Source organism: Nomascus leucogenys, chromosome 10 (genome assembly GCF_006542625.1).
Source record: "Nomascus leucogenys isolate Asia chromosome 10, Asia_NLE_v1, whole genome shotgun sequence".
Taxonomy (NCBI): Eukaryota; Metazoa; Chordata; class Mammalia; order Primates; family Hylobatidae; genus Nomascus; species Nomascus leucogenys.
In genome coordinates, this window is record NC_044390.1 from 79075148 (window position 1) to 79085168 (window position 10021).

At 39.9% G+C, this 10021-nt stretch overlaps 1 protein-coding gene across 1 annotated transcript in view; it reads right to left on the reverse strand.

Moving 5' to 3' along the window:
* Positions 1-1415: 1415 nt before the first annotated feature.
* The window catches only part of TMEM116 (transmembrane protein 116), a 90896-nt gene continuing 82290 nt past the window's right edge, over positions 1416-10021 (reverse strand). The window contains exons 6-11 of the mRNA XM_003274411.4: positions 9539-9588; positions 8542-8625; positions 8073-8211; positions 3993-4137; positions 2699-2772; positions 1416-1932 (exon numbers count right to left, since the gene is read on the reverse strand). Coding sequence (XP_003274459.1) covers positions 1726-1932; positions 2699-2772; positions 3993-4137; positions 8073-8211; positions 8542-8625; positions 9539-9588 — 699 coding nt within the window. The 3' untranslated portion in view covers positions 1416-1725. The remainder of the gene's footprint in view (positions 1933-2698; positions 2773-3992; positions 4138-8072; positions 8212-8541; positions 8626-9538; positions 9589-10021) is intronic.

Genomic DNA, 10021 nt, shown 5'->3' on the forward strand with positions numbered 1-10021 from the left:
TCGCTTGAACCCGGGAGGCGGAGGTTGCAGTGAGCCGAGATTATGCCAACGCACTCTACCCTGGGCGACAGAGCAAGACTCTGTCTCAACAAAAAAAAAAATAAAAAAATAAAAAAAAAGAACTGGACTTCTTGGTTCTGGTGTCCCTCAGGGACTATGGATATAGGAACTCTTTCTTGCTTCCATCTATTTTTCTATGTGCTGACTGCTTATTAGTTTTAAATTAAAAGAAGTTGATGCAGCTTTCTAGGTGAGGCAGTCTTTTTTTGTTCTGTGCTATCATGAAATCAGGTCTCAGGATTTTGGGGACAATGAGAAGCTTCAAGATATGATCTTGACAGAATAAGGCCAGGTTATCCTCCATAACTTCCATGAAGCTCATGGTCTAAAACCGAAAGAGCTATCATTGAGCTCCCTGACATTTCTATAGAGAGCTCTTTTGGAAAGATCTCTGTAACTTACTTTTCAGAACATCCTGTCTAATCTTCCATTATAATCCTCTCAGTCAATTTCTCTCATCTTAAAGATTTTGCCTTGGACATACCAAGATAATGTATCAAGTGAGAATAAGACCACCTTTGTGATCATCAGATTATTAGGTCTAGATGTTTTGATTAATTATCATTCCAGTCACCTTGTCCATTTGGCTTTCCCTTTGTTTTGGCATCATAGTATATGATGCTCTGGCCTCAGATTGGCCTTGTTCATAACTTAGCTGGAGAGACCAAATATCACTGTTACATGATTCAAGAGGAAGAAAGATTAGATAGATATTCCCACCCCTGAATGAAGCTCTGCAGTCCGAGAATCTCTTCTTTCCCAAAAGATTTAAATTCTACTTATAAGTCACTAATTTGCTTGTTCACTCATTTATCCTCTAAACATATATTTAGCACTTACTATTAGGCTGAACCACGTGAAATTGATGATATTAGACCATTTTCACCTATAAAAATGGCAAGTTGTTCATACTGTTCAATCTAACTTTATACTTTGATAAATGAACACAATGAAACCAACCTTGTACTTCTGCTTGTAAATGCAAGTTAACAGTTATTGATTACTAGAGGTTTTTTTTAGTCTCTATTTCTCTTAAATCTTATTGTCCCTGTAACTTCAAAATATTAGTCTTAGTATTCTAGAGTGGGGTGATCCCTATTGTTCAAGTCCTAGAACAGAACTGAACATATGAAACTAAGATGTGGTGTGTCTAAAGGTCCCACTGTCACTTTTTTGATAGTAGTTCTCCTTGTTTCTTATGAGTTTCCAAAACTTCACAGAATAGAAACCCAGGATTTTCTGTGTTCAACTTTAGAGACAGTAATAGCAATGGCAAGACCTGAGCAAGTTGTTGCATGCCCCCTGCCCCCACTTCCCCTGCAACCATGGAGTAGAGAGCCTTGAAATGACACATATAAATAATAATCTAGAATTTATTTTTTCTAGAAGAGACTTAGACAAATCTAATATCCATCAAGGTAACATGAGTCTATCTCTGAGATGAGAAGTGTCTTCCTCTCCCTGAACAGAGACTTTAAGGATCACTAGTGAATCTGGGAATAACTGGAGAGATACTCCCAATTCACCTAGAATGACTACTAACAATGGCACTATATTTCCTTTGAGTTCTGCAGTTTAGGGCATAGTTAGCAAAGATTTAAGATGTCCTTTCCAATCCATTAGTGTAGAATAACTCCAGTTCCTGGATGTTCCAGTATTGTAGTTTCAAAGAATGGTAGAAGTACTGGCAGGAAAAGTAAGGGTGGATTCCAGTGAATTTAAGCCCCTGCTATAGAATCTCTTCTGTGAGCATAATAATGGTGTCTGGGTATCTGCATCACGCCGAGCCTCCTGCTTTAGTTGGTGGAATTTGTGCTGCGTCCAGCCATATACTCCACAGTTGAGTAGACCCTGAGATGTTGCCGTTAGAGCCTGGAGGAGATGAAGGGGTGATGCAGCCCATGCTTCAGGTTTTCAGGGATCCAGGGAATAATTCCCACTCCCCTTATTCATAAAGCATTGTTATATTTTCTCTATCTCAAACATGAAGATCTGACATCAGTTTTTTATATTTTTCTAGTTCGTCCTGAACTCACTCTCTCACTCTCTACACTACACTGTTATGGATGACTGAGAGTTGGTCATATTTCTTAGTATATACATAGGGACAATGAAGTAGCTTCAATGCCCCTCCTTATTGTCTCATTTCCCAGGGTAACCTTGAGAAAACTGTCTCATCGGAATAGTCAGATAGCCCAAAAATCTTCTTAAATCCAATAAAGAAAAAAAAGAGAGATGATCATTCCATCCCCTCCTCACCATTCACCAAGAATAGCTCATTTATCCCATTCAGTTTACTCTAGATGGGAGAGAACCATGTAACTATCAATGTTTCATAAGAATATGCCTGGCAGATCTTGTTTATTTTTGCTGTCCATTCCTTAAAAACACATCAGTAAAATGAAGTTGACCAGAGATATATATGCTCTGGAATGCATGGAGGTACTTTTACAACATCATCTACCACGACTTTGAGAAAATTTTCACATTCTTCATAACTGAGTGTAAACAATACATTTTCTCTTTTGCAATGTAGAAGTACCCAGAGAGAAAAAATTGTGCTTACCGAGTAAAGGTAGTATAAGAAAATAGGATAAGCGGGTGTAAGAACAGAGATACTGAATGTTGAAGGTGTTACCTGGAGAACATAAAGGGCCATGTGAAGCTTGGTGTCCTGTGGCTTAGTCAGCTTTATGATCATCAGAATGACAGCTGTGAATACACAAAGTGTAAACATTATTGTCAGTCCTGACTGTCTAAAGTATCAGGTTCCTCCACACACATGTCTGAGCATTATCAGAATGGAAACAGTAGGCATAATAAAATCCATCAGTGACGTTAACCTGTTACGCAAACCAATGAGTCTTAGGCCTCCAACTTCTAGCCTTTGTTGATGAAACTTTGTAGATTATTAGTGTAGTAATGGTAGCAGGATATACTACAGGAAGGTAATAATTTATACTTCCTATCAATTCAGATTTTCCCAAGCTCTTTCATAAAAATTATCCAATCTGGGTGGGCGCAGTGGCTTATGCCTATAATCCCAGCACTTTGGGAGGCCAAAGTGGGCAGATCACCTGAGGTCAGGAGGTTGAGACCAGCCTGGCCAACATGGCGAAACCCTGTCTCTATTAAAAATACAAAAATTAGCTGGGCATGGTGGCATGCGCCTGTAATCCCAGCTACTCGGGAGGCTGAGGCAGGAGAATTGCTTGAACCTGGGAGGTGGAGGTTGTAGTGAGCTGAGATTGCACCACTGCACTCCAGCCTGGGCAACAGAGTGAGACTCTGTCTCAAAAAAAAAAAAAAAAAATTATCCAACCTGATCCTCACTATAACCTTATGCAGTAGGAAGGGCAGGTATTAATATCTCCAAGTCTGTCACGATGTTTTTTCCTCTTATATCATGGTGCATCTCATGTCTAATTATCTCAATTTCTAAAACATAAGAAGCAAAAGGAGTTAAGGAGGTCAGTAAAAACTGGAAATATGGGTAGGGCCCATACAAATTTTATAAACTGAATAGCAATTTGCAGCCATCCTTCTTTTTTTTTTTTTGAGATGGAGTCTCGCCCTGTCACCCAGGCTGGAGTGCAGTGGTGCAATCTTGGCTCATTGCAAGCTCCGCCTCCCAGGTTCACACCATTCTCCTGCCTCAGCCTCCCAAGTAGCTGGGACTACTGGCGCACGCCACCACACCCAGCTAATTTTTTTTTTTTTTTTTTTTTGTATTTTTAGTAGAGACAGGGTTTCACCATGTCTCGATCTCCTGACCTTGTGATCTGCCTGCCTTGGCCTCCCAAAGTGCTGGGATTACAGGCGTGAGCCACCGTGCCTGGCCGCAGCCATCCTTCTTAGTGAGACAACTTTGCTTGATCAGAACCTAATAACTGCCCTCTTCACTGACCATCTCTTCTTGTTAAGATACCTACCTGGGCCCCAGCAGCAAAAGAAGGCCACTGGGTAGAAGCACACCCGCTGGTCCACAATGTGAATCACTGCCCACTGTTCACTCCCCAGAAAGCCAGTTGACTTCACAAACTTCTTATACAATGTCTGGGCTCGGATAAGTAAGACCTAAATATGAGTACAGCAGTGAGCAGTTTGCTTAAAGCTTAGTAAAATGCCCCAGGTCTATCCTCCTTCATTTTAAAAAGATTATTCTCTTAGAATCTCACAACAGGAACGACCCCATTCTCTTGTCTTTACTTTCTGAGATCAGGCTTTTTCTAAGAGAAAATTACCTTCAGAGTGAACTTTTACTAGGCTAGGGAAATGGACAGATACTAGTCAAACTTGTGTATCACGTTTAACACATGAACCTTACATCGACCTCTGGGCATTTCCCCCCACTGAGGCTAATCACAGTTTACACAGGAAGTTAAAAGTAAGCTCTAACTAGTTCCTCTTAAAACACTTTATTAGAGATTTTGTTAGAAAGTGTTCTGTGCTAGTTTTCCCAGCACCCTTTATTAAGCTAGCCATATGTAGAAAGCTGAAACTGGATCCCTTCCTTGCACCTTATACAAAAATTAATTCAAGATGGATTAAAGACTTAAATGTTAGACCTAAAACCATTAAAATCCTACAAGAAAACCTAGGCAATACCATTCAGGACATAGGCGTGGGCAAGGACTTCATGTCTAAAACACCAAAAGCAATAGCAACGAAAGCCAAAATTGACAAATGGGATCTAATTAAACTAAAGAGCTTCTGCACAGCAAAAGAAACTACCATCAGAGTGAACAGGCAACCTACAGAATGGGAGAAAATTTTTGCAACCTACTCATCTGACAAAGGGCTAATATCCAGAATCTACAATGAACTCAAACAAATTTATAAGAAAAAAACAACCCCATCAAAAAGTGGGCAAAGGACATGAAGAGACACTTCTCAAAAGAAGACATTTATGCAGCCAAAAAACACATGAAGAAATGCTCGTCATCACTGGCCATCAGAGAAATGCAAATCAAAACCACAGTGAGATACCATCTCACACCAGTTAGAATGGGCATCATTAAAAAGTCAGGAAACAACAGGTGCTGGAGACAATGTGGAGAAATAGGAACACTTTTACACTGTTGGTGGGACTGTAAACTAGTTCAACCATTGTGGAAGTCAGTGTGGCGATTCCTCAGGGATCTAGAACTAGAAATACCATTTGACACAGCCATCCCATTACTGGGTATATACCCAAAGGACTATAAATCATGCTGCTATAAAGACACATGCACACGTATGTTTATTGCGGCACTATTCACAATAGCAAAGAGTTGGAACCAACCCAAACGTCCAACAACGATAGACTGGATTAAGAAAATGTGGCACATATACACCATGGAATACTATGCAGCCATAAAAAATGATGAGTTCATGTCCTTTGTAGGGACATGGATGAAACTGGAAACCATCATTCTCAGTAAACTATCGCAAGGACGAAAAACCAAACACCGCATGTTCTCACTCATAGGTGGGAATTGAACAATGAGAACTCATGGACACAGGAAGGGGAACATCACACTCCGGGGACTGTTGTGGGGTTGGGGGAGGGGGGAGGGACAGCATTAGGAGATATACCTAATGCTAAATGACGAGTTAATGGGTGCAGGAAATCAACATGGCACATGGATACATATGTAACAAACCTGCACATTGTGCACACGTACCCTAAAACCTAAAGTATAATAATAATAATAAAAAAAAAAGAACGTGTTCTGTGCTTAACACTTCAGCACCATGGCTGAGCTTAAATTCTCAACTCTAAGCAACAGAAGTTTTAGAAAGTCACTTTGTAGCCGGTGCAGTGGCTCACGCCTGTAATCCCAACACTTTGGGAGGCTGAGGCAGGCAGATCACGAGGTCAGGAGTTCAAGACAGCTTGACCAACATGGTGAAACCTGTCTCTACTAAAAATACAAAAATTAGCCAGTCGTGGTGGCATGTGCTTGTAATTCCAGCTACTCAGGAGGCTGAGGCAGGAGAATTGCTTGAACCCGGGAGGCAGAGGTTGTAGTGAACTGAGATGGGCCATTGTACTCCAGCCTGGGCAACAGACCGAGACACAGTCTCAAAAAAAAAAAAAAAAGAAAAAAAAAAAGAAAGAAACAAAGTCACTTCTTGCCTTTAGATGGAAAACAAATTGCTTTTTCCCTACTGTCAGCTGTCTGAATAAGGTTTAGCTCATGAAACAAATATAAATCAGTTCAAAAGTCCAATGTGTTTTTTTGCAAAAATTAAATAACACTCTTGGTAACATCTGAATCTTTTCCCTAATCCAGATCTACTCTCTAAATTAATAACCTCATTACTTAATCAAGTTCAGCCATGTACACAGTCTCTTTTCCCTACATAAGCATCAAAAGGAGACTTGAGTTTGAGAATACTTAACGTCTAAAAGAATCAGTTCACCATCTGCTGATTTTTTTTATTTTTTTAGAGATGGAGTCTTGCTCTGTTGCCTGGGCTGGAGTGCAGTGGCACGATCTCAGTTCACTGCAACCTCTGCCTCCCGGGTTCAAGCAATTCTCCTGCCTCAGCCTCCCAAGTAGCTGGGACTACAGGTGCATGCCACCATGCCTGGCTAATTTTTTTTGTATTTTAGTAGAGACGGGGTTTCACTGTGTTGCCCAGGCTGGTCTCGAACTCCCGAGTTCAGGCAATCTGCCTGCCTCGGCCTCCCAAAGTGCTAGGATTACAGGCATGAGCCACCATGCCCGGCCACCATCTGCTGATTTTTAAAGAATCTAGAATGCTAATTCTGAATATACACTGAAACCTGGGCTATTCTAAAGAAGCAATCAGGAATCCTCAGGGTGCCAGGATTTGGGACCTGTCTCTCGTTAGTCAGTTCCAAACATAAACCATCAAACCCATTTTAATATGGACTAGTTATTGTGTACTCTTTACAAACTGCTGATTTGAACTGAGCCATCTCATTGTGTGTGTGTGTGTGTGCGTGCGTGTGTGTATATGTGTGTGTGTGTGTTTTGAGACAGAGTATCCTTTGTTGCTCAGGCTGGAGGGGCACGATCTCGGCTTACTGTGACCTCCGTCTCCTGGGTTCAAGCGATTCTCATGCCTCTGCCTCCTGAGTAGCTGGGACTATATGCACGTGCCACCATGCCTGGCTAATTTTTGTATTTTTAGTAGAGACGGGGTTTAGCCATGTTGGCCAGATTAGTTTCGAATTCCTGGCCTCAAGTGATCTACCCCCCTTGGCCTCTCAAAGTGCTGGGATTACAGGTATGAGCCACTGCGCCCAGCCAAACTGAGCCATCTCTATAATTTATGTTTGAATTGCCAAAGGAAATTCCCCGTAACTGTATCTAGTTCACAGGTGCTAGTGGGATACATTTGATCTGCAGGTAGATACCTTGTAATTCTTGAACTGAAACATAAAAAGAGGAGAAAATGATACTGAAAAATAGATACGGGAAATACAAAGGCATATTTGCTCATTTACTGCTTTTGAATGAGGCAGTTATGTAACTTACTATCCCCTGGATAATTATTCTAATTGTATATCATCCTGATATCAAATGAGTATCTGAAAACTTCATGAGCCACTTAGCACTTCAGCCCCAGTTAGACACAGCATAAATGCAAATTTATGGCCAAATGAAGAATTTAAAAAAGAAAATTATTTTATTATTTGGAAAATTAAATCAAAGCATATGTTCTATGTTTCAGAGTGTCATCCTAACTATGTAAAGGATATATTTGACACATATGAGTTTTCTGGCCATAGGGGATTGATGAAGCCTATACTAGTTGTAGAGTGAGCATAATTTTCACCTGATAAATACAAGCTTTTTTCTCTCTCTTATCATTTGATTTAGGGAAGTGTAAAAGTCTGAGGCAGTAATTAAATTGTCAAGATCTCCTAGCTACTTTCTTAGTTCTAGGACCACAAGAAGTGCCTCTCTGCCCCATCTTTCCCAGGTCCTGGGAATACTGGCCCATCCCCCTCATTTCCTCATCTCTCCACAAAGGAAGATAGGGTGGTACCATACCATAATGGTAAGGAGGCTGAGTACAAAGCTGCCCAGGAAAATGGCGATACCATAAAAATAAAGTGTGCTACAGACAGATGTGTTGGCAGAAGGTGGGAGTTCAGCCATGGCTGATGGTGGTGAGTGCATCAGGATACACCTAGGAAGAAAATCAATAAACAGGAGTACTACTACAGATGTAAGAAAAGAGCTGCTCAACAAGAGTTAATAAGCATGTTATTTTACTTATCATTTTGCTAACTCTTGCCCATAAAACCTTGTCTCTCCCCCACAGACACATTATCTTGTAGTCATTTTGTGTTACACTTTTACTTACGTATTTTTAGCCTTTACTACATCTTGCTCCCAAGCCCATTTCTAATATTAGCACTTTGGTCAGAATGTATGTAGAAAGTCTTTTTCCAGCTCTATTTATAGAAACAAATAGGTGTAGCTTGCCATGAAAATTATACATTTAGTTCTTACTTACTTGTGGCTCTGACTGAAGTTTTGGAAACATTCACTAGCATTGCCCAGACAGAATACAGGTGTCATCAATAGTAGAGGTATCAGGCTGGGAGGGAAAAAAAGTATCACCTTAATATCCACTCTTTTTCATGCCCTTCCTCCTTTGAAGAATATTCTCCTGCTCTTCCCTCAACTCTATCATCCCACCAATATCCACAAATAACACATTTAATTTCTTCAAGAAAAATACCTCAAATACCTTAGGTATTCCTTCTTTTCCAGTTCCTAGGGAAGTACAATGCAGTGGGGAATTAATTTTATACCTAGGTTAATGAACCCTACCATAGTTTCACAGAGAATCTCTGGGAGCTATATGGTCAGATAAAAATGCAAGTGGGTCAAAGTGAAAGGAAAATCTACTAAGGAGTTCTGTGTGCAGTCTGTTTCACTTTCTATGGTGACCAGGGATAATCTTATTCTCATCAGCCCCTTCTTGGGAGCTTTTCCAAAGTGTAGCTTTAAATAGCCAGCTATTTATCCTGCTAAATATAGTCAGCTCCCTGTAAGAGGAAAAGATCCAGGAGCAAAAGTCACAAAGTCTAAAACCAACTCTGATATGGCCACCACTTTAGGTGAGATCCAAACCCTTTCTGAACTCTGTAATCCTAAGAGTCTTACCCAATGTTATAAAGTAGATGATATCCTGAAGGCCATCTATTACAACTCTTTATGATACAGGAAAAGGAATAAGTGATCCAAAGACTCAAAGAAATTTGTTCAAGGCTACATAGAGTTGATGGTAGAATTGGAGCTAAAACCCAAATCTATAACATCAAGCTACTTCCCTATTCAATGTGGAAAAATGGAACCAATGAACACGTATTTGTTGTTTCTAAGTTAGGCTCTGTGAGGACTTAGGAGTGACAATGGAAATAAAGGGCACTGTCCTATTTGTTCCCACCTGAACACCAGAATAATGAGAGTCTACATCTTGCTAAGAAGTAAAGAAAAAATTTTACCTTGAGAAAACAAAGGCCATTTGACCAACTCGACAAGTATAATCTATCACCTATGAAAAGAATAAATGTGAGAAACGTCTTAAGACATTGTCAATCATATAATAATAAATATCAGATCATCAGTTAACACTCAATAGAACAAAAAGATTTCCAAAAGCCAGTCTACTTCTGTCAAGCAATATTTGCTATAAAATTCATCAAATAGATAGTTCCTTATTAGCACTGTATATAATAGAATTTTATCTCTATTACTATATTCTGAAAAGTACAACAACAACAACAACAAAGCCATAAAGAAAGCCTGCAGGAAGTAGCCTAATATGGATTTTGGGTACTCAAACAAATTCTTTTAAAAAGAAAGGCATATATGAAATCATATAGTAACCCTCTATCTTCTAATAACAGTTCGGCTCTTTTCTCTTAGACCCAGAGATATGTGGACTTCTTCAGACTTTATGAGTGGAATGAAACCCTTCTTGTAAG